Here is a 24,747-nt window from a genome sequence, read left to right on the forward strand (position 1 = left end):
CAAGTTATCAGGTCATTGGTACATCAAAGAAACTCATTATTCCACTTCTACATTCTCATTAGGTGGGTAGACATCTGTTCCTGGCTGCAGTCCGAGTACTTACAATAGCTCTAGTTACACATCGACACTTGCCCAGTGTCAAGTCTGAAAACTTTTACCCAGCAAGCACTTGAAATTAACCCCTTATATCATGTAGATTTCCTCAGGGGGAACGGACACAGAGGGCAGTGAGAGGGGGGAACGGACACGGGGGCAGTGAGAGGGAATGGACACAGGGCAGTGAGGGGGAACGGACACGGGGCAGTGAGAGGGAATGGACACAGGGCAGTGAGAGGGAACGGACACAGGGCAGTGAGAGGGAACGGACACAGGGCAGTGAGAGGGAACGGACACAGGGGGCAGTGAGAGGGAACGGACACAGGGGGCAGTGAGAGGGGGAACGGACACAGGGGGCAGTGAGAGGGAATGGACACGGGGCAGTGAGAGGGAACGGACACAGGGGGCAGTGAGAGGGAACGGACACGGGGCAGTGAGAGGGAACGGACACAGGGGGCAGTGAGAGGGAACGGACACAGGGCAGTGAGAGGGAACGTACACAGGGCAGTGAGAGGGAACGTACACAGGGCAGTGAGAGGGAACGTACACAGAGGGCAGTGAGAGGGAACGGACACAGGGGCAGTGAGAGGGAACGGACACGGCAGTGAGAGGGAATGGACACAGGGCAGTGAGAGGGAATGGACACAGGGGCAGTGAGAGGGAACGGACACAGGCGGCAGTGAGAGGGAACGGACACAGGGGGCAGTGAGAGGGAACGGACACAGGGGCAGTGAGAGGGAATGGACACAGGGCAGTGAGAGGGAATGGACACAGGGCAGTGAGAGGGAACGGACACAGGGGCAGTGAGAGGGAACGGACACAGGGGGCAGTGAGAGGGAACGGACACAGGGCAGTGAGAGGGGGAACGGACACGGGGCAGTGAGAGGGAATGGACACGGGGCAGTGAGAGGGAACGGACACAGGGGGCAGTGAGAGGGAACTGACACAGGGGGCAGTGAGAGGGAACGGACACAGGGGGCAGTGAGAGGGGGAACGGACACAGGGCAGTGAGAGGGAACGGACACAGAGGGCAGTGAGAGGGAACGGACACAGGGCAGTGAGAGGGGGAACGGACACGGGGCAGTGAGAGGGGGAACGGACACAGGGGGCAGTGAGAGGGAACGGACACAGGGCAGTGAGAGGGGGAACGGACACGGGGCAGTGAGAGGGGGAACGGACACAGGGGGCAGTGAGAGGGAACGGACACAGGGCAGTGAGAGGGAACGGACACAGGGGGCAGTGAGAGGGAACGGACACAGGGGGCAGTGAGAGGGGGAACGGACACAGGGGGCAGTGAGAGGGAACGGACACAGGGCAGTGAGAGGGAACGGACACAGGGGGCAGTGAGAGGGAATGGACACAGCGGGCAGTGAGAGGGAATGGACACAGGGGGCAGTGAGAGGGAATGGACACAGCGGGCAGTGAGAGGGGGAACGGACACAGGGCAGTGAGAGGGAACGGACACGGGGGCAGTGAGAGGGAACTGACACAGGGGGCAGTGAGAGGGAATGGACACAGCGGGCAGTGAGAGGGGGAACGGACACAGGGCAGTGAGAGGGAACGGACACGGGGGCAGTGAGAGGGAACGGACACAGAAGGCAGGGAGAGGGAACGGACACAGAGGGCAGTGAGGGGGAACGGACACAGGGGGCAGTGAGAGGGAATGGACACAGGGCCGTGAGAGGGGGAAAGGACACGGGGCAGTGAGAGGGAACGGACACAGAGGGCAGTGAGAGGGAACGGACACAGAGGGCAGTGAGAGAGGGGGAACGGACACAGGGCAGTGAGAGGGAACGGACACAGGGGGCAGTGAGAGGGAACGGACACAGGGGGCAGTGAGAGGGGGAACGGACACAGGGGGCAGTGAGAGGGGGAACGGACACAGGGGGCAGCGAGAGGGAACGGACACAGGGGGCAGCGAGAGGGGGAACGGACACAGGGGGCAGCGAGAGGGGGAACGGACACAGGGGGCAGCGAGAGGGGGAACGGACACAGGGGGCAGCGAGAGGGGGAACGGACACAGGGGGCAGCGAGAGGGGGAACGGACACAGGGGGCAGTGAGAGGGGGAACGGACACAGGGGGCAGTGAGAGGGGGAACGGACACAGGGGGCAGTGAGAGGGGGAACGGACACAGGGGGCAGTGAGGGGGAACGGACACGGGGCAGTGAGAGGGGGAACGGACACAGGGGGCAGTGAGAGGGGGAACGGACACAGGGGGCAGTGAGAGAGGGAACGGACACAGGGGGCAGTGAGAGGGGGAACGGACACGGGGCAGTGAGAGGGGGAACGGACACGGGGCAGTGAGAGGGAACGGACACAGGGGGCAGTGAGAGGGGGAACAGACACAGGGGGCAGTGAGGGGGGGAACGGACACAAGAGGCAGTGAGAGGGGGAACGGACACAGGGGGCAGTGAGAGGGGGAACGGACACAGGGGGCAGTGAGAGGGAACGGACACAGGCGGCAGTGAGAGGGGGAACGGACACAGGGGGCAGTGAGAGGGAACGGACACAGGGGGCAGCGAGAGGGGGAACGGACACAGGGGGCAGTGAGAGGGAACGGACACAGGGGGCAGTGAGAGGGAACAGACACGGGGCAGTGAGAGGGAACGGACACAGAGGGCAGTGAGAGAGAATCTGGACTCAAGGTTTTCTGAGGTCCATGAGAGAAGGGGTGAGCAGCAAGTTGTCAATGAGGAAGTGTGGAGGTGACCAATGAGCTGTGAGGCGTTTGTGACTCAGTGCCTATAATTAAAGGGAGGGCGAGGTTGGTGACTTTTCTGGTGAGGCTAATTCACCCTCTCCTCCCTCCAGTGCTTCCACTAAAGCTGATAAAAGACACAAGCCCCATATATTTTCTCCACTCCATCTGCAGGCCTGAACTCTGGTCGGAAATTGCCTTGGCCAGTCGAACTTTGGTACAAGTGCAGTGGAAACCCTGTTCACCTGTGTAAACTGCTCAACAGTGTAAAGGGTTCACGCGTGTAAATGGGGTCACCGCCACACTTGCGGTGAAGTTGCAGTGGAGGAGCAGGAGCAGGTCCCAGGAAACTCCCACTCTGGAGCCCAGTAAAACGCACCAAGACTCACGATTCCAACCCTCCTGCAGTCAGGATCAGGGGAATTTATCATGGGGAACAAAGAAATGGCAGACCAATTAAATACATATTTTGGTTCTGTCTTCACAAAGGAGGACACAAATAACCTTCTAGAGATGTCGGGGAACATAGGGTCTAATGAGAGGGAGGAACTGAAAGAAATCAGTATTTGTAGGGAAATGGTGTTAGGGAAATTGACGGGATTGAAGGCCGATAAATCCCCAGGGCCTGATAATCTACATCCTAGGGTACTTAAGGAAGTGGCCCTAGAAATAGTAGATTCATTGATCATCTTCCAACATTCGATGGAATCTGGAACAGTACCCATGGATTGGAGGGTAGCTAATGTTACCCCACTATTCAAAAAAGGTGGTAGAGAGAAAACGGGGAATTACAGACATCGGTAGTGGGGAAAATGCTAGAGTCCATGATAAAAGATGTAATAGCAGAGCACTTGGAAAACAGTGACAGGATCGGACAAAGTCAACATGGATTTACAAAAGGTAAATCGTGCTTGACTAATCTACTGGAATTTTTTGAGGATGTAACTGGTAAAATAGATAAGGGAGAACCAGTGGATGTGGTGTATTTGAACTTTCAGAAGGCTTTCGATAAGGACCCGCATAAGAGATTAGCGTGTAAAGTTAAGGCACATGGGATTGGGGGCAAGGTATTGACTTGGATAGAGAACTGGTTGGCAGACAGAAAGCAAAGAGTTGGAATAAACGGGTCTTTTTCCGAGTGGCAGGCAGTGACTAGTGGGGTACCGCAAGGATCGGTCCTTGGACCCCAGCTATTCACAATATATATTAATGATCTAGACAAGGGAACTAGATGTAATATCTCCAAGTTTGCAGACGACACAAAGCTGGGTGGGCGTGTGTGCGGTGAGGAGGATGCCGAGAAACTCCAGGATGATTTGAACAGGTTGGGTCATTGGGCAGAAGCATGGCAGATGCAATATAACGTGGATAAATGTGAGGTTATCCACTTTGGTGGCAAAAACATGAAGGCAGATTATTATCTGAATGGTAATAGATTGGGAGAAGGGGAAGTGCAACAAAACCTGGGTGTCCTTGTGCACCAGTCGCTGAAGGTAAGCATGCAGGTGCAGCAGGTGGTTAAGAAGGCAAATGGTATGTTGGCCTTCGTAGTGAGAGGGTTCGAGTTCAGGAACAAGGATGTCTTGCTGCAGTTGTACAGGGCCTTGGTGAGACCACATCTTGAGTATTGTGTGCAGTTTTGGACACCTTAACTGAGGAAGGATGTTCTTGCCATGGAAGGAGTTCAGCGAAGATTCACCAGGCTGATACCTGGGATGGCAAGAATGACGTATGAGGAGAGATTGGGTCGATTGGGCTTATACTCGCTGGAGTTTCGAAGAATGAGAGGGGATCTCATCGAAACTTATAAAATTCTGACAGGACTGGACAGACTAGATGCTGGAAGGATGTTCCCGATGGTCGGGGAGTCCAGAACCAGGGGTCACAGTCTAAGGATAAGGGGTAAGCCATTTAGGACAGAGATGAGGAGGAATTTCTTCACCCAGAGAGTGGTGAACCTGTGGAATTCTCTACCACAGAAGGCAGTAGAGGCCAATTCATTAAATATATTCAAGAACGAGTTGGATATATTTCTTAAGGCTAAAGGGATCAAGGGGTATGGGGAGAAAGCAGGGACCGGGTACTGAATTTGGATGATCAGCCATGATCGCATTGAATGGCAGAGCAGGCTCGAGGGGCCGAATGGCCTACTCCTGCTCCTATCTTCTATGTTTCCTAGACTGTCATGGAGTCTCCAGGAAATAAAGATTAATGTCAGCACTGCGAGCAACTCGGCAGAAAACAGGGCAGGAGAGTTCCGGTTAGTGCATCACAGAATCTCTACCGGAGACAGTTTCAGTCTCCTGGGGCACTCGGGACACCTGGGATACAGCCATTGTCACTGAACTAAAACTGGGGATCGATGCTAAATATTACATAACACAGGGAGAGATCGCCAGTTCATAGTGAATTAGTTTATAAAACCATCAGCACAATGTAAAGTCACAGTAAACATGTAAATACGGGTGTGAATTGTATTATCAAAGGTCTGTTGATGATTAAACTAAAGGGGATGTATTATTAGTGTGCAGGGGCTGGTCAGACTCTGTCTAGAGTACTGTGAGGACCTAGTCACTGAACGAGGGGAAGGATATTAGTCCATGAATCAAACATTTGAATTTATGATGAGGAAGGGAAGGAGGCTGGTTTCCTTTGGAAAAGATTTGGGAAGAGATTGAGATATGGGGCAAAGGTGGGCGGGTAAATGGGGCTGATCTATGAACAGGAGAGATGGCCTTGGGACTGATGTCTTTTCCTACTTCTGAGAAATACTTTTAAAATGAGTTTAGTTCTGAGCTTGGGCGGCAAGAATAACTGAACCTTTAAAAATTAATGGGAGCAGGTGTGAGTGCAGCGATACTGTGATGTCTGGCCCCTGTCAGTATGTCGTTCACACTCCATGGTTGTGGGGTGGGGAGAAGCTGTACACAAATAATGTGTTCGGTGGGTTTTCCAGAAATTCAGCCTTGGCGCAGTGGGTACACCCTCACCTTTGAGTCAGCAGGTTGTGGGTTCAAATCCCACTCCAGAGACTTGAGCATATAACCTAGGCTGACACTCCAGGGCAGTACTGTCTGAGGTGTCGTCTTTTGGATGTGACATTAAACCGATGTGGACGTAAAAGATCCCACTGCATTATTCAAGGAACAGGGAAGTTCTCCCTGGTTTCCTGGCTAATATTTATCCCTCAACCAACATCACTAAAAACAGATTATCTGATCATGATCATATTGCTGTTTGTGGGACCTTGCTGTGCGCAAATTGGCTGCCGCGTTTCCTACAACAGTGACTACACTTCAAAAAAGTACTTCATTGGCTATAAAGCACTTTGAGAGAATCAGTGGATGTGGTGTATTTGGACTTTCAGAAGGCTTTCAATAAGGTCCCGCATAAGAGATTAGCGTGTAAAGTTAAGGCACATGGGATTGGGAGTAAGGTACTGACTTGGATAGAGAACTGGTTGGCAGACAGGAAGCAAAAAGTTGGAATAAACGAATGGCAGGCAGTGACTAGTGGGGTACCGCAGGGATCGGTGCTAGGACCCCAGCTATTCACAATATATAATGATCTAGACGAGGGAACTAGATGTAATATCTCCAAGTTTGCAGACGACACAAAGCTGGGTGGGCATGTGTGCTGTGAGGAGGATGCCGAGAAACTCCAGCATGATTTGGACAGGTTGGGTGATTGGGCAGATGTATGGCAAATGCAGTATAACGTGGATAAATGTGAGGTTATCCACTTCGGTCGCAAAAACAGGAAGACAGATTATCTGAATGGCAATAGATCGGGAAAAGGGGACATGCAACGAGACCTGGGTGTCCTTGTGCACCAGTCGCTGAAGGTAAGCATGCAGGTGCAGCAGGCGGTTAAGAAAGCAAATGGTATGTTGGCCTTCATAGCAAGAGGATTCGAATACAGGAGCAAGGATGTCTTGCTGCAGTTGTACAGGGCCTTGGTGAGACCACACCTTGAGTATTGTGTGCAGTTTTGGTCGCCTTATCTGAGGAAGGATGTTCTTGCCATGGAGGGAGTGCAGCGAAGATTCACCAGGCTGATACCTGGGATGGCAGGAATGGCGTATGAGGAGAGATTGGGTCGATTGGGCTTATATTCGCTGGATGTTTAGAAGAATGAGAGGGGATCTCATTGAAACTTATAAAATTCTAATAGACTAGATGCAGGATGTTCCCGATGGCGGGGGAGTCCAGAACCAGGGGTCGCAGTCTAAAGATAAGGGGTAAGCCATTTAGGACAGAGATGAGGAGGAATTTCTTCACCCAGAGAGTGGTGAACCTGTGGAATTCTCTACCACAGAAGACAGTTGAGGTCAATTCATTAAATATATTCAAGAAGGAGTTAGACATATTCCTTAAGGCTAAAGGGATCAAGGGATATGGGGAGAAAACAGGGACAGGGTACTAAATTTGGATGATCATCCATAATCGCATTAAATGGCAGAATAGGCTTGAGGGGCCGAATGGCCTACTCCTGCTCCTATCTTCTATGTTAACAGTACACAGACCCTATAACTGTAGTGTATGGTGTAGGACAGTACAGAGACCTTATAACTGTAGGGTACAGTGTAGTACAGACACAGACCCTATAACTGTAGGGTACAGTGTAGGACAGTACAGAGACCCTATAATTGTAGGGTACGGTTTAGGACAGTACACAGATCCTATAACTGTAGGGTACGGTGTAGGACAGTACACAGACCCTATAACTAGTGTATGGTTTAGTACAGTACACAGACCCTATAACTGTAGGGTACGGTGTAGTACAGTACACAGACCCTATAACTGTAGGGTACAGTGTAGTACAGTGCAGAGACCCTATAACTGTAGGGTACGGTGTAGTACAGACACAGACCCTATAACTGTAGGGTACGGTGTAGTACAGGACACAGAGCCTATAACTGTAGGGTACGGTGTAGTGCAGAAAGCTGGGTTGTCGTGTGTGCTGTGAGGAGGATGCAGAGAAACTCCAGTGCGATTTGGACAGGTTGGGCGATTGGGCAGATGCATGGCAGATGCAGTATAATGTGGATAAATGCGAGGTTATCCACTTTGGTGGCAAAAACAGGAAGGCAGATTATTATCTGAATGGCAATAGATTGGGAGAAGGGGAAGTGCAACGAGACCTGGGTGTCCTTGTGTACCAGTCGCTGAAGGTAAGCATGCAGGTGCAGCAGGCGGTTAAGAAGGCAAATGGTATGTTGGCCTTCATAGCGAGAGGATTCGAGTACAGGAGCAAGGATGTCTTGCTGCAGTTGTACAGGGCTTTGATGAGACCACACCTTGAATATTGTGTGCAGTTTTGGTCGCCTTACCTGAGGAAGGATGTTCATGCCATGGAAGAAGTTCAGCGAAGATTCACCAGACTGATACCTGGGATGGCAGGAATGACGTTTGAGGAGAGAGTGGGTCGATTAGGCTTATATTCGCTAGAGTTTAGAAGAATGAGAGGGGATCTCATTGAAACTTATAAAATTCTAACAGGACTAGACAGACTAGATGCAGGAAGGATGTTCCCGATGGCGGGGGAGTCCACAACCAGGGGTCACAGTCTAAAAATAAGGGGTAAGCCATTTAGGACTGAGATGAGGAGGAATTTCTTCACCCACAGAGTGGTGAACCTGTGGAATTCTCTACCACAGAAGGCAGTTGAGGCCAATTCATTAAATATATTCAAGAAGGAGTTAGATATATTTCTTAAGGCTAAAGGGATCAAGGGATATGGGGAGAAAGCAGGGACAGGGTACTGAATTTGGATGATCAGCCATGATCTTGTTAAATGGTGGAACAGGCTCGAGGGGCCGAATGGCCTACTCCTGCTCCTATCTTCTTTGTTTCTATGAGTTCTGGTGGTCGTGAAAGGCACTATATAAATGCAAGTCATTCTTTCTTATCATTATCTCATTGCTGTTTCCGGGAGCTTGCTGTGCGTAAATTAGTTGCTGTGTTTCCTACATTACAGCGCTTTGGGTCATCCTGATGTTGTGAAAGGCGCTATATAAATGCAAGTCTTTCTTTCTATTTACATCTGGAGAGACAAAACACAAAGGCAGCTGAGCTGAGCACGTCAGGTATGTTTATTACACAGGGAAGTACAGCCACTGGGGTGGGATAATGAAGCAGGTCTCTGGAGTAGGTCATAGCTGTTGGCACTAGTTGAATGCCAGTAATTTAGCCCTTAGTTTCTCCATTCTTGCTGGCAGTAGGGTGGCCATCTCAGCACAGAGCTCCAGCTCGGGTTCCATCACCTTGGCAGCCTCGGGCTGGCTCTCACAGTAATTCACTACAAATCGGTAACAGTCCACCGACTGCTGCATGTTCTCCAGCTGTGTCTTCAGATCAGAAGTGATCATCTTGCTGTATAACCAACCAATGCGAAACTTGCCCACCAGGGCCGGCCGCACAACATCAGCTTCCAGCTTCTCCGGAAACTTCTTGTCGGAGTTCTTCAGGGAGTCCAGGAAGAGGTTGTAGTAGGCAATGGCTGATTGGGCCAGGTGGTTGATCTTCTTGATGTTGTGGCTATCGAGCTCGTCCAGCCGGTTGGCGATGGAGACCTTTAGCTCCATCATTTCATAATATGTATCTCCTACCTCAAACTGAAGCTGCCTGCAGACCAAGAGGTAATACTGTGGGTTTAGCTCTGTGTAGACCGTGTCCAGCATGTCTATGCGCCGTTTGTGCATCTTGCAACGTCTCTCTTGGTCCTCTTCGAAGAATGCCAGGGCCTTGAATAACGCGCTGTGATCCTGAACCACCTCAATGTGGTCTGTCACGTGGTCGTCAAGCTGGAAGAATTCCTTGGCCTCTTGCACATAGTTCTGTCCGACCAAGAACACCTTACGGGCGTCCGCAAAGTCCACAGGGTAAGTGCAGCTCACCTTCTCCTCGACAGACTGGATCAGATCGAACGTATCGCTAGATCCAAACAGCACCGCACTTTTCCTCCCCTGCTCCTTTTCCTCCTCTTCTTTTTTCAGTTGGATTTTCAACTCTTCCTGCCGATCCCAATCCAGTTCACCAATATCATCCTGTAAGAAAAGACGACAGCTACAGCAAACAAGGTGCCCCCTTGGAGTTACCGTGACATTGTGTATGACATTTACACTTTCACCTTTACCATCTAACACAGTTAGAGGTATATGATAAAATCAGTGGTCTACTAAACTCCACACACCAGGAACATCCCTCATCTCTGCTCCACTCCTGATGGCTATGGGGTGATCCCTCCGAAATGGCACGTGTTTGTGCGCAGGTTATTTGAAGGTGGCGAGGATCTCGGCTCTATGTTGGTCACACAGCCACCAGACACAGTGAGCTTGGACTCACACCCGGGCTTCAAACAAGGCCAGTGAGTCGATCCACTGGGGAGGATGGCACTGAGCAGGGACGGTCGGGGGTTTAACCCCAGATGTGTGCTTGGTTAGCTGGTCTTAGTTGAGGATCTGCCAGTGTGATAATGGTCACTTGGGTGAGGGGCTGTACCCGAGTGTGACTGGGGCCTGTGGCACCACTTGCTAGGAAGAGAGAGCACCTTTGAACAGAGGAGCTGGCCTGATACAAAACACCCGAGTAAGGACCACAGCCCCATCTACTGGAGCCAGTGTGCGGCAGCCCAGAGACATCAGGAGATGGATCGGCAATTCCCGTCAGGGGTGGCGGGACTTCTGCCCGCACCTCCGGGTCCTCACCAGCCCTGACCCTGGGTTGGGGTTCACTCCTCAAACATGGCGAGTTCTGGGGAGGAATCCTGCCGCCACGAGTGATCCTGCCAGGGCGGGGACACTAAAAACCGGCAACAGTGTAATGGGGATCCCAGCTCCAGAAGGGACGGCGAGGGACCTAAAAGGGGCTGCAAGGCTTCCATTGTAGGCCCAGGCGGTGACCTTCAGCAGTTAAGTGCTGGGCCCTAGATGGGGAGAGGAGTTCACTACAGGGCCTCCTGCCACCTTCCACATAGCGGCCCCAGGAAGCTGTCAGTGGGACGGGCGGGAGATCTGGGGGGTGGGAATGGGAATGGATTGGCCAGTGGCAGTCATGACAGGGGAAGGGGGGAGGAGGATCCCGGCTGGTTGGCCTCACTGTCTGAAATTTCCCACATTCTCCGCCACATTTTCGTGCAGAATCATGGAATTTCCCCTCTCCACCCCCCCCTGCCATTCATCTTATCGAAGTTCAAGGCAGTCACTTGCAGGATCCCATGTATTTCTGTGTAGGGGCCTAGCACAAAGATACAGATACCAAACAAACCCATTGCAGATACCTCGAGCAGCTTGCGCGCGTCTTGCAGCAGATTGAGACAGTACTTTATCCAACACCGGGCTATTTCTGCCTTCTTCTGTTGGAGCTGGTCACGGCGTTCCCTCTCCTCTTCACCTGTGTTGGAGATAAAGATCTTGCTGAGTGTTTCCCATTAGCCCCACTCAGCGAGTGGAAATATGAGGCAAGGATTCGGGCAGTAACCTCTTAGGGTTGAATTTTTTAGAACAATCTGAGTTAAAAGAGAAGCAGTCTCTGCGAGCAGCTCACATCGTTCCACATCCCTGGACTTCGATTCACTGTAAACACTTCAATTTTCCAGTGAAGTTGGGACAGGGAACAGGTGTCCTGCATCTTGCTCTGGGGCAGGGGGCAGGCGTCCTGCTCTGGGGCAGGGGGCAGGCGTCCTGCTCTGGGGCAGGGGGCAGGCGTCCTGCTCTGGGGCAGGGGGCAGGCGTCCTGCTCTGGGGCAGGGGGCAGGCGTCCTGCTCTGGGGCAGGGGGCAGGCGTCCTGCTCTGGGGCAGGGGGCAGGCGTCCTGCTCTGGGGCAGGGGGCAGGCGTCCTGCTCTGGGGCAGGGGGCAGGCGTCCTGCTCTGGGGCAGGGGGCAGGCGTCCTGCTCTGGGGCAGGGGGCAGGCGTCCTGCTCTGGGGCAGGGGGCAGGCGTCCTGCTCTGGGGCAGGGGGCAGGCGTCCTGCTCTGGGGCAGGGGGCAGGCGTCCTGCTCTGGGGCAGGGGGCAGGCGTCCTGCTCTGGGGCAGGGGGCAGGCGTCCTGCTCTGGGGCAGGGGGCAGGCGTCCTGCTCTGGGGCAGGGGGCAGGCGTCCTGCTCTGGGGCAGGGGACAGGCGTCCTGCTCTGGGGCAGGGGACAGGCGTCCTGCTCTGGGGCAGGGGACAGGCGTCCTGCTCTGGGGCAGGGGACAGGCGTCCTGCTCTGGGGCAGGGGACAGGCGTCCTGCTCTGGGGCAGGGGACAGGCGTCCTGCTCTGGGGCAGGGGACAGGCGTCCTGCTCTGGGGCAGGGGACAGGCGTCCTGCTCTGGGGCAGGGGACAGGCGTCCTGCTCTGGGGCAGGGGACAGGCGTCCTGCTCTGGGGCAGGGGACAGGCGTCCTGCTCTGGGGCAGGGGACAGGCGTCCTGCTCTGGGGCAGGGGACAGGCGTCCTGCTCTGGGGCAGGGGACAGGCGTCCTGCTCTGGGGCAGGGGACAGGCGTCCTGCTCTGGGGCAGGGGACAGGCGTCCTGCTCTGGGGCAGGGGACAGGCGTCCTGCTCTGGGGCAGGGGACAGGCGTCCTGCTCTGGGGCAGGGGACAGGCGTCCTGCTCTGGGGCAGGGGACAGGCGTCCTGCTCTGGGGCAGGGGACAGGCGTCCTGCTCTGGGGCAGGGGACAGGCGTCCTGCTCTGGGGCAGGGGACAGGCGTCCTGCTCTGGGGCAGGGGACAGGCGTCCTGCTCTGGGGCAGGGGACAGGCGTCCTGCTCTGGGGCAGGGGACAGGCGTCCTGCTCTGGGGCAGGGGACAGGCGCCCTGCTCTGGGGCAGGGGACAGGCGTCCTGCTCTGGGGCAGGGGACAGGCGTCCTGCTCTGGGGCAGGGGACAGGCGTCCTGCAGAGTGTCTGCTCCATAAAGCTCCGATCGATGTTCTGATGAAATCTCTCAGGCGTTGGTGTGCCTGCTGTGCTTTTAGTTGGGATCAATGGTCATTGGGTTATGGGACTGATGGGGCTTCTTCCAGAAACAGCTTCCGAATCACCGTGGGGTAAAAGGAGAAATGGTCAACATCCACTGCCCCACCTCAGCCTCTGGGGCTCTGTTCAAAGCTCTCTGGGAGCTCCCTGCTGGCTCAGTGGCTGAATGGCCCATGTGATGTGGTGCTTAGCCAGAAACGCCAAAAGGTCCCGATCCATTTCCAATCAGGGCCCAGGGAGCCAGTCTCAGCACAGGGCAGGGGTTGGGGTTCAGGGCCCAGGGAGCCAGTCTCAGCCCAGGGCAGGGGTTGGGGTTCAGGGCCCAGGGAGCCAGTCTCAGCCCAGGGCAGGGGTTGGGGTTCAGGGCCCAGGGAGCCAGTCTCAGCACAGGGCAGGGGTTGGGGTTCAGGGCCCAGGGAGCCAGTCTCAGCCCAGGGCAGGGGTTGGGGTTCAGGGCCCAGGGAGCCAGTCTCAGCACAGGGCAGGGGTTGGGGTTCAGGGCCCAGGGAGCCAGTCTCAGCCCAGGGCAGGGGTTGGGGTTCAGGGCCCAGGGAGCCAGTCTCAGCCCAGGGCAGGGGTTGGGACACTTCCATTGGCCTCAGTGCCCTTTGAAAAAAGTGGTTCAATAGCCTGTCAACACACAAAGAATGATCAGTTGGGAGCCTGCAGAACCATCTCTAGCATGAGGCAGCACCTTGGAGGGGAGAACTCCCTGGTAAGTGTGCTCCAGGGCCCAGATATCACACGGTCCAACACCCAGCCCCATGTATCGCAGCTAGTTCACGACCGTGTTCAGACGGGACATGATTCTGCACACATGGAACATACTGTTAAAACACTTCAGCAGTTCAACCTTTAAAGGCTCGGAATGTTTCTCATACACAATATTGCTGAGACACTGAGACCATCACTGGAGAAGCAAACTTACTTTCCTCGGCGGAAGATTCGGAGGACACGCCTCCCACCTGGTTGAAGATCACGGTGGAAGCAGCGAGGCACAGCCGACCTTCCATAAACCACTGCTGCTCCAGATAAAACACAAACAGTCAGCCTGCCGGGAACAGCCGGAGCCATGTGGCCCGCAGCCCGCTCTCCGGCTCTCTCCCCGCTCCCCTCCCCGCTCTCCGCCTCCCGCCCCGCTCTCCGCCTCCCGCCCCGCTCTCCGCCTCCCGCCCCGCTCCCCGCCTCCCTGCCCTCCCAGCTCTCCGCCTCCCTCCCCGCCTCCCTCCCCGCTTCCCGCCCCGCTCACCGCCTCCCACCCCGCCTCCCTCCCCGCTCTCCGCCTCCCTCCCCGCTTCCCTCCCCCCGCCCCGCTCTCCGCCTCCCGCCCCCCTCCCCGCCTCCCTCCCCGCTCCCCGCCTCCCTCCCTCCCCGCCTCCCGCCCCGCTCCCCGGCTCTCTCCTGGGACCAGGCGCTAATAATACTAGCAAGGGCTGCTGCAGGCACACTTACCTTGGTGATATAATACTGCGACAAGGTGGCAGCATTGATGGCCCACTCCACAGGGTTGTAGGAGGTGAATTGCAGCTGGCGTTGCAGGGTAGTGTGGCAGTACCAGGCAGCCTTCTCATTCATATCTAGGTGTTTGTAGACTTGTGCCAGGTAATACAAAGTGTGAGTGTAAACCTTCTCAAACCTACCAAAAGTGAACAACACACAGTGTCATTCAAAGAAAGGGTGAGGCAAAACACACGGGGCGGTGAAGGGTCAGTTACACACGGGGCGGTGAAGGGTCAGTTACACACGGGGCGGTGAACGGTCAGTTACACACGGGGCGGTGAACGGTCAGTTACACACGGGGCGGTGCACGGTCAGTTACACACGGGCCGGTGCACGGTCAGTTACACACGGGGCGGTGAATGGATAGTTACACACCGGACGGTGAATGGTCAGTTACACACGGGGCGGTCAGTGGTCAGTTACACACCAGGCGGTGAATGGTCAGTTGCACACGGGCCGGTGACTGGTCAGTTACACACATTGCGGTGAATGGTCAGTTATACACGGGGCGGTGAATGGTCAGTTACACACGGGGCGGTGAATGGTCAGTTACACACGGGGCGGTGAATGGTCAGTTACACACATTGCGGTGATTGGTCAGTTACACACGGGGCGGCGAATGGTCAGTTACCACGGGGCGGTGAATGGTCAGTTACACACATTGCGGTGAATGGTCAATTACACACGGGGCGGTGAATGGTCAGTTACATACGGGGCGGTAAGAGGTCAGTTACACACGGGGCGGTGAATGGTCAGTTACACACTTGGCGGTGAATGGTCAGTCACACACGGGGCGGTGAATGGTCAGTTACACACGGGGTGGTCAGTGGTCAGTTACAAACCGGACGGTGAATGGTCAGTTACGCACGGGCCGTGAACGGTCAGTTACGCACGGGCCGTGAACGGTCAGTTACACACGGGCCGTGAACAGTCAGTTACACTCGGGGCGGTGAAGGGTCAGTTACACACGGGGCGGTGAACGGTCAGTTACACACAGGGCCGTGAACGGTCAGTTCCACACATTGCGGTGAATGGTCAGTTACACACGGGGCGGTGAATGGTCAGTCACACACAGGGCTGTGAATGGTCAGTTACACACATGGCGGTGAATTGTCAGTTGCACACGGGGCGGTGAATGGTCAGTTACACACGCGGCAGTGAACGGTCAGTTACACATGGGGCGGTGAACGGTCAGTTACACATGGCGGTGAATGGTCAGTTACACACGGGGCGGTGAATGGTCAGTTACAGACGAGGCGGTGAATGGTCAGTTACAGACGAGGCGGTGAATGGTCAGTTACACACGGGGCGGTGAATGGTCAGTTACACACGGGGCGGTGAATGGTCAGTAACACACTGGGCGGTGAACGGTCAGTTACAGACGAGGCGGTGAATGGTCAGTTACACACGGGCCGTGAATGGTCAGTTACACACGGGCCGTGAATGGTCAGTTACACCCGGGGCGGTGAATGGTCAGTTACAGACGAGGCGGTGAATGGTCAGTTACACACGGGGCGGTGAATGGTCAGTTACACACGGGGCGGTGAATGGTCAGTAACACACTGGGCGGTGAACGGTCAGTTACACACGGGGCGGTGAACGGTCAGTTACACACGGGGCGGTGAACGGTCAGTTACACACGGGGCGGTGAATGGTCAGTTACACACGGGGCGGTGAGTGGTCAGTTACACACCGGACGGTGAATGGTCAGAGTCACACGGGGCGGTGAATGGTCACTTACACACGGGCGGTGAACGGTCTGTTGCACAGGGGCTGTGAATGGTCAGTTACACACATTGCGGTGAATGGTCAATTACACACGGGGCGGTGAATGGTCAGTTACATACGGGGCGGTAAGTGGTCAGTTACACACAGGGCGGTGAATGGTCAGTTACACACGGGGCGGTGAATGGTCAGTTACACACGGGGCGGTGAATGGTCAGTTACACACGGGGTGGTCAGTGGTCAGTTACATACCGGACGGTGAATGGTCAGTTACACACGGGGCGGTGAACGGTCAGTTACACACGGGGCGGTGAACGGTCAGTTACACACGGGGCGGTGCACGGTCAGTTACACACGGGGCGGTGAATGGTTAGTTACACACCGGACGGTGAATGGTCAGTTACACACGGGGCGGTCAGTGGTCAGTTACACACCGGGCGGTGAATGGTCAGTTACACACGGGGCGGTTAACGGTCAGTTACACACGGGCCGTGAACAGTCAGTTACACTCGGGGCGGTGAAGGGTCAGTTACACACGGGGTGGTGAACGGTCAGTTACACACGTGGCGGTGAATGGTCAGAAACACACTGGGCGGTGAATGGTCAGTTACACCCGGGGCAGTGAATGGTCTGTTACACAGGGGCGGTGAATGGTCAGTTACACACATTGCGGTGAATGGTCAGTTACACACGGGGCGGTGAACGGTCAGTTACACACGGGGCGGTGAATGGTCAGTTACACACATTGCGGTGAATAGTCAGTTACACACGGGGCGGTGAATGGTCAGTTACACACGGGGCTGTGAATGGTCAGTTACACACATTGCGGTGAATGGTCAGTTACACACGGGCCGTGAACGGTCAGTTACACACGGGGCGGTGAAGGGTCAGTTACACACGGGGCGGTGAATGGTCAGTTACACACGGGGCGGTAAATGGTCAGTTACACACGGGGCGGTGAATGGTCAGTTACACACGGGGCGGTGAATGGTCAGTTGCACACGGGGCGGTGAACGGTCAGTTACAAACGTGGTGGTGAACGGTCAGTTACACATGGGGCGGTGAACGGTCAGTTGCACATGGGCTGTGAACGGTCAGTTACACACGGGGTGGTGAACGGTCAGTTACACACGTGGCGGTGAATGGTCAGATACACACTGGGCGGTGAATGGTCAGTTACACCCGGGGCGGTGAATGGTCAGTTACAGACGAGGCGGTGAATGGTCAGTTACACACGGGGCGGTGAATGGTCAGTTACACACGGGGCGGTGAATGGTCAGTAACACACTGGGCGGTGAACGGTCAGTTACACACGGGGCGGTGAACGGTCAGTTACACAGGGGCGGTGAACGGTCAGTTACACACAGGGCGGTGAATGGTCAGTTACACACGGGGCGGTGAGTGGTCAGTTACACACCGGACGGTGAATGGTCAGAGTCACACGGGGCGGTGAATGGTCACTTACACACGGGCGGTGAACGGTCTGTTGCACAGGGGCTGTGAATGGTCAGTTACACACATTGCGGTGAATGGTCAGTTACACACGTGGCGGTGAATGGTCAGTTACACATGGGGTGGTGAATGGTCAGTTACACACATTGCGGTGAATGGTCAGTTACACACGGGGCGGTGAACGGTCAGTTACACATGGGGTGGCTAACGGTCAGTTACACATGGGGCGGTTAACGGTCAGTTACACACGGGCCGTGATTGGTCAGTTACACACGGGGCGGTGAACGGTCAGTTACACACAGGGCGGTGAACGGTCAGTTACACACGGGGCGGTGAATGGTCAGTTACACACATTGCGGTGAATGGTCAGTTACACACGGGGCGGTCAGTAGTCAGTTATACATGGGGCGGTGAATGGTCAGATACACACGGGGCGGTGAATGGTCAGATACACACGGGACGGTGAATGGTCAGTTACACACGGGGCGGTGAATGGTCAGTTACACACGGGGCGGTGAATGGTCAGTTACACACAGGGCGGTGAATGGTCAGTTACACACGGGGCGGTGAACGGTCAGTTACACACGGGGCGGTGAATGGTCAGTTACACACGGGGCGGTGAACGGTCAGTTACACAAAGGTCGGTGAATGGTCAGTTACACATGGCGGTGAATGGTCAGTTACACACGGGGCGGTGAATGGTCAGTTACACACGGGCCGTGAATGGTCAGTTACACACGGGGCGGTGAATGGTCAGTTACACACGGGCCGTGAATGGTCAGATACACACGGGGCGGTGAACGGTCAGTTACACACAGGGCGGTGAACGGTCAGTTACACACGGGGCGGCTAATGGTCAGTTACACACGGGGCGGTTAACGGTCAGTTACACAAGGGGCGTGAATGGTCAGTTACACACGGGGCGGTGAACGGTCAGTTACACACAGGGCGGTGAACGGTCAGTTACACACAGGGCGGTGAATGGTCAGTTACACACGGGGCGGTCAGTGGTCAGTTACACACGGGGCAGTAAATGGTCAGTTACACACGGGGCGGTCAGTGGTCAGTTACACACGGGGCGGTCAGTGGTCAGTTACACACGGGGCGGTGAACGGTCAGTTACACACAGGGCGGTGAACGGTCAGTTACACACAGGGCGGTGAATGGTCAGTTACACACGGGGCGGTCAGTGGTCAGTTACACACGGGGCAGTAAATGGTCAGTTACACACGGGGCGGTCAGTGGTCAGTTACACACGGGGCGGTGAATGGATAGTTACACACCGGACGGTGAATGGTCAGTTACACACGGGGCGGTCAGTGGTCAGTTACACACCAGGCGGTGAATGGTCAGTTACACACGGGGCGGTGAATGGTCAGTTACACACGGGGCGGTGAATGGTCAGTTACACACGGGGCGGTGAATTGTCAGATACACACGGGGCGGTGAATTGTCAGATACACACTGGGCGGTGAATGGTCAGTTGCACACGGGCCGGTGACTGGTCAGTTACACACATTGCGGTGAATGGTCAGTTACACACGGGGCGGTGAATGGTCAGTTACACACGGGGCGGTGAATGGTCAGTTACACACGGGGCGGTGAATGGTCAGTTACACACATTGCGGTGAATGGTCAGTTACACACGGGGCGGTGAATGGTCAGTTACATACGGGGCGGTGAATGGTCAGTTACACACATTGCGGTGAATGGTCAGTTACACACGGGGCGGTGAATGGTCAGTTACACACGGGGCGGTGAATGGTCAGTTACACACGGGGTGGTCAGTGGTCAGTTACACACCGGACGGTGAATGGTCAGTTACACACGGGGCGGTGAATGGTCAGTTACACACATTGTGGTGAATGGTCAGTTACACACGGGGCGGTGAACGGTCAGTTACACACGGGGCGGTGAACGGTCAGTTGCACACGGGCCTTGAATGGTCAGATACACACGGGGCGGTGAACGGTCAGTTACACACGGGGCGGTGAACGGTCAGTTACACACGGGGCGGTGAATGGTCAGTTACACACATTGCGGTGAATGGTCAGTTACACACGGGGCGGTGAATGGTCAGTTACACACGGGGCTGTGAATGGTCAGTTACACACATTGCGGTGAAAGGTCAGTTACACACGGGGCGGTGAACGGCCAGTTACACACGGGGCGGTGAATGGTCAGTTACACACGGGCCGTGAACGGTCAGTTACACACATTGCGGTGAATGGTCAGTTACACACGGGGCGGTGAATGGTCAGTTACACACGGGGCTGTGAATGGTCAGTTACACACATTGCGGTGAATGGTCAGTTACACACGGGGCGGTGAACGGCCAGTTACACACGGGGCGGTGAACGGCCAGTTACACACGGGGCGGTGAACGGTCAGTTACACACGGGGCGGTCAGTGGTCAGTTACACACGGGGCGGGGAATGGTCAGTTACACACGTGGCGGTGAATGGTCAGTTACACACGGGGCGGTGAATGGTCAGTTACACACGGGGCGGTGAATGGTCAGTTACACACGGGGCGGTGAATGGTCAGATACACACGGGGCGGTGAATGGTCACTTACACACGGGCCGGTGACTGGTCAGTTACACACATTGCGGTGAATGGTCAGTTACACACGGGGCGGTGAATGGTCAGTTACACATGGGGCGGTCAATGGTCAGTTACACACATTGCGGTGATTGGTCAGTTACACACGGGGCGGTGAATGGTCAGTTGCACGCATTGCGGTGAATGGTCAGTTACACACGGGGCGGTGAATGGTCAGTTACATACGGGGCGGTGAATGGTCAGTTACACACATTGCGGTGAATGGTCAGTTACACACGGGGCGGTGAACGGTCAGTTACACACGGGCCGTGAACAGTCAGTTACACTCGGGGCGGTGAAGGGTCAGTTACACACGGGGCGGTGAACGGTCAGTTACACACAGGGCCGTGAACGGTCAGTTCCACACATTGCGGTGAATGGTCAGTTACACACGGGGCGGTGAATGGTCAGTCACACACAGGGCTGTGAATGGTCAGTTACACACATGGCGGTGAATTGTCAGTTGCACACGGGGCGGTGAATGGTCAGTTACACACGCGGCAGTGAACGGTCAGTTACACATGGGGCGGTGAACGGTCAGTTACACATGGCGGTGAATGGTCAGTTACACACGGGGCGGTGAATGGTCAGTTACACACCGGACGGTGAATGGTCAGTTAAACACGGGGCAGTGAACGGTCAGTTACACACGGGCTGTGAACGGTCAGTTACACACGGGGCGGTGAATGGTCAGTTACACACGGGCCGTGAATGGTCAGATACACACGGGGCAGTGAATGGTCAGTTACACACGGGGCGGTGAACGGTCAGTTACACACAGGGCGGTGAACGGTCAGTTACACACGGGGCGGCTAATGGTCAGTTACACACGGCGCGGTTAACGGTCAGTTACACACGGGCCGTGAATGGTCAGTTACACACGGGGCGGTGAATGGTCAGTTACACACGGGGCGGTGAACGGTCAGTTACACACGGGGCGGTGAATGGTCAGTTACACATGGGGCGGTGAACGGTCAGTTACAGACGGGACGGTGAACGGTCAGTTACACACGGGGCGGTGAATGGTCAGTTACACACGGGGCGGTGAACGGTCAGTTACGCACGGGGCGGTGAACGGTCAGTTACACATGGCGGTGAATGGTCAGTTACACACGGGGCGCTGCACGGTCAGTTACGCACGGGCCGGTGCACGGTCAGTTACAGACGGGGCAGTAAATGGTCAGTTACACACGGGTTGGTCAGTGGTCAGTTACACACGGGGCGGTGAATGGATAGTGACACACCGGACGGTGAATGGTCAGTTACACACGGGGCGGTGAATGGTCAGTTACACACGGGGCGGTGAATGGTCAGTTACACACGGGGCGGTGAATGGTCAGTTACACACGGGGCGGTGAATTGTCAGATACACACGGGGCGGTGAATTGTCAGATACACACGGGGCGGTGAATGGTCAGTTGCACACGGGCCGGTGACTGGTCAGTAACACACATTGCGGTGAATGGTCAGTTACACACGGGGCGGTGAATGGTCAGTTACACACGGGGCGGTGAATGGTCAGTTACACACGGGGCGGTGAATGGTCAGTTACACACATTGCGGTGAATGGTCAGTTACACACGGGGCGGTGAATGGTCAGTTACACACATTGTGGTGAATGGTCAGTTACACACGGGGCGGTGAACGGTCAGTTACACACGGGGCGGTGAACGGTCAGTTACACACGGGGCGGTGAACGGTCAGTTACACACGGGGCGGTGAACGGTCAGTTACACACATTGCGGTGAATGGTCAGTTACACACGGGGCGGTGAATGGTCAGTTACACACATTGCGGTGAATGGTCAGTTACACACGGGGCGGTGAATGGTCAGTTACACACGGGGCTGTGAATGGTCAGTTACACACATTGCGGTGAATGGTCAGTTACACACGGGGCGGTGAACGGCCAGTTACACACGGGGCGGTGAACGGTCAGTTACACACGGGCCGTGAACGGTCAGTTACACACGGGCCGTGAACGGTCAGTTACACACGGGCCGTGAACGGTCAGTTACACACGGGGCGGTGAACGGACAGTTACACACGGGGCGGTGAACGGACAGTTACACACGGGGCGGTGAACGGTCAGTTACACACGGGGCGGTGAACGGTCAGTTACACACGGGGTGGTGAATGGTCAGTTACACACGGGGCGGTGAATGGTCAGTTACACACGGGGCGGTGAATGGTCAGTTACACACGGGGTGGTGAGTGGTCAGTTATACACGGGGCGGTGAATGGTCAGATACACGGGACGGTGAATGGTCAGTTACACACGGGGCGGTGAATGGTCAGTTAAACATGGGGCGGTGAATGGTCAGTTACACACGGGGCGGTGAATGGTCAGTTACACACGGGGCGGTGAATGGTCAGTTACACACGGGGCGGTGAATGGTCAGTTACACACGGGGCGGTGAATGGTCAGTTACACACGGGGCGGTGAATGGTCAGTTACACACGGGGCGGTGAATGGTCAGTTACACACGGGGCGGTGAATGGTCAGTTACACACGGGGCGGTGAACGGTCAGTTACACACGGGGCGGTGAATGGTCAGTTACACACGGGGCGGTCAGTGGTCAGTTACACACCGGGCGGTGAATGGTCAGTTACACATGTGGCGGTGAATGGTCAGTTACACACGGGGCGGTGAATGGTCAGTTACACACGGGGCGGTGAATGGTCAGATACACACTGGGCGGTGAATGGTCACTTACACACGGGCCGGTGACTGGTCAGTTACACACATTGCGGTGAATGGTCAGTTAAGCACGGGGCGGTGAACGGTCAGTTACACACGGGGCGGTGCACGGTCAGTTACGCACGGGCCGGTGCACGGTCAGTTACACACGGGGCAGTAAATGGTCAGTTACACACGGGTGGGTCAGTGGTCAGTTACACACGGGGCGGTGAATGGATAGTTACACACCGGACGGTGAATGGTCAGTTACACACGGGGCGGTCAGTGGTCAGTTACACACCAGGCGGTGAATGGTCAGTTACACACGGGGCGGTGAATGGTCAGTTACACACGGGGCGGTGAATGGTCAGTTACACACGGGGCGGTGAATGGTCAGTTACACACGGGGCGGTGAATGGTCAGTTACACACGGGGCGGTGAATTGTCAGATACACACTGGGCGGTGAATGGTCAGTTGCACACGGGCCGGTGACTGGTCAGTTACACACATTGCGGTGAATGGTCAGTTACACACGGGGCGGTGAATGGTCAGTTAACACGGGGCGGTGAATGGTCAGTTACACACGGGGTGGTGAATGGTCAGTTACACACATTGCGGTGAATGGTCAGTTACACACGGGGCGGTGAATGGTCAGTTACATACGGGGCGGTGAATGGTCAGTTACACACATTGCGGTGAATGGTCAGTTACACACGGGGCGGTGAATGGTCAGTTACACACGGGTCGGTGAATGGTCAGTTACACACGGGGTGGTCAGTGGTCAGTTACACACCGGACGGTGAATGGTCAGTTACACACGGGGCGGTGAACGGTCAGTTACACACGGGGCGGTGAACGGTCAGTTACACACGGGCCGTGAATGGTCAGATACACACGGGGCGGTGAATGGTCAGTTACACACGGGGCGGTGAACGGTCAGTTACACACGGGGCGGTGAATGGTCAGTTACACACATTGCGGTGAATGGTCAGTTACAGACGGGGCGGTGAATGGTCAGTTACACACGGGGCGGTGAATGGTCAGTTACACACATTGCGGTGAATGGTCAGTTACACACAGGGCGGTGAATGGTCAGTTACACACAGGGCTGTGAATGGTCAGTTACACACATTGCGGTGAATGGTCAGTTACACACGGGGCGGTGAACGGCCAGTTACACACGGGGCGGTGAACGGTCAGTTACACACGGGCCGTGAACGGTCAGTTACACACGGGGCGGTGAACGGACAGTTACACACGGGGCGGTGAACGGACAGTTACACACGGGGCGGTGAACGGACAGTTACACACGGGGCGGTGAACGGTCAGTTACACACGGGGCGGTGAACGGTCAGTTACACACGGGGCGGTGAACGGTCAGTTACACACGGGGCGGTGAATGGTCAGTTACACACGGGGCGGTGAATGGTCAGTTACACACGGGGCGGTGAGTAGTCAGTTAAACACGGGGCGGTGAATGGTCAGATACACACGGGACGGTGAATGGTCAGTTACACACGGGGCGGTGAATGGTCAGTTAAACACGGGGCGGTGAATGGTCAGTTACACACGGGGCGGTGAATGGTCAGTTACACACGGGGCGGTGAATGGTCAGTTACACACGGGGCGGTGAATGGTCAGTTACACACATTGCGGTGAATGGTCAGTTACACACGGGGCGGTGAATGGTCAGTTACACACGGGGCGGTGAACGGTCAGTTACACACGGGGCGGTGAATGGTCAGTTACACACGGGGCGGTGAATGGTCAGTTACACACGGGGCGGTCAGTGGTCAGTTACACACCGGGCGGTGAATGGTCAGTTACACACGTGGCGGTGAATGGTCAGTTACACACGGGGCGGTGAATGGTCAGTTACACACGGGGCGGTGAATGGTCAGATACACACGGGGCGGTGAATGGTCAGATACACACTGGGCGGTGAATGGTCACTTACACACGGGCCGGTGACTGGTCAGTTACACACATTGCGGTGAATGGTCAGTTACACACGGGGCGGTGAATGGTC

The 24,747-nt window shown here is 55.5% G+C and overlaps 1 protein-coding gene across 2 annotated transcripts in view; it reads right to left on the reverse strand.

Annotated features, from left to right (window-relative positions):
- Positions 1-8,868: 8,868 nt before the first annotated feature.
- kifbp (kinesin family binding protein) overlaps positions 8,869-24,747 on the reverse strand; it is a 129,209-nt gene continuing 113,330 nt past the window's right edge. For both annotated transcript variants that reach the window (XM_085995045.1, XM_085995046.1), the window contains exons 3-6: positions 14,210-14,393; positions 13,686-13,779; positions 11,076-11,188; positions 8,869-9,843 (exon numbers count right to left, since the gene is read on the reverse strand). In XM_085995045.1, coding sequence (XP_085851171.1) covers positions 8,965-9,843; positions 11,076-11,188; positions 13,686-13,779; positions 14,210-14,393 — 1,270 coding nt within the window. In that variant the 3' untranslated portion in view covers positions 8,869-8,964. The remainder of the gene's footprint in view (positions 9,844-11,075; positions 11,189-13,685; positions 13,780-14,209; positions 14,394-24,747) is intronic.

The sequence above is a fragment of the Somniosus microcephalus genome, chromosome 8, assembly GCF_052327205.1.
Source record: "Somniosus microcephalus isolate GS21.2 chromosome 8, FLI_Smic_1.0, whole genome shotgun sequence".
NCBI lineage: Eukaryota > Metazoa > Chordata > Chondrichthyes > Squaliformes > Somniosidae > Somniosus > Somniosus microcephalus.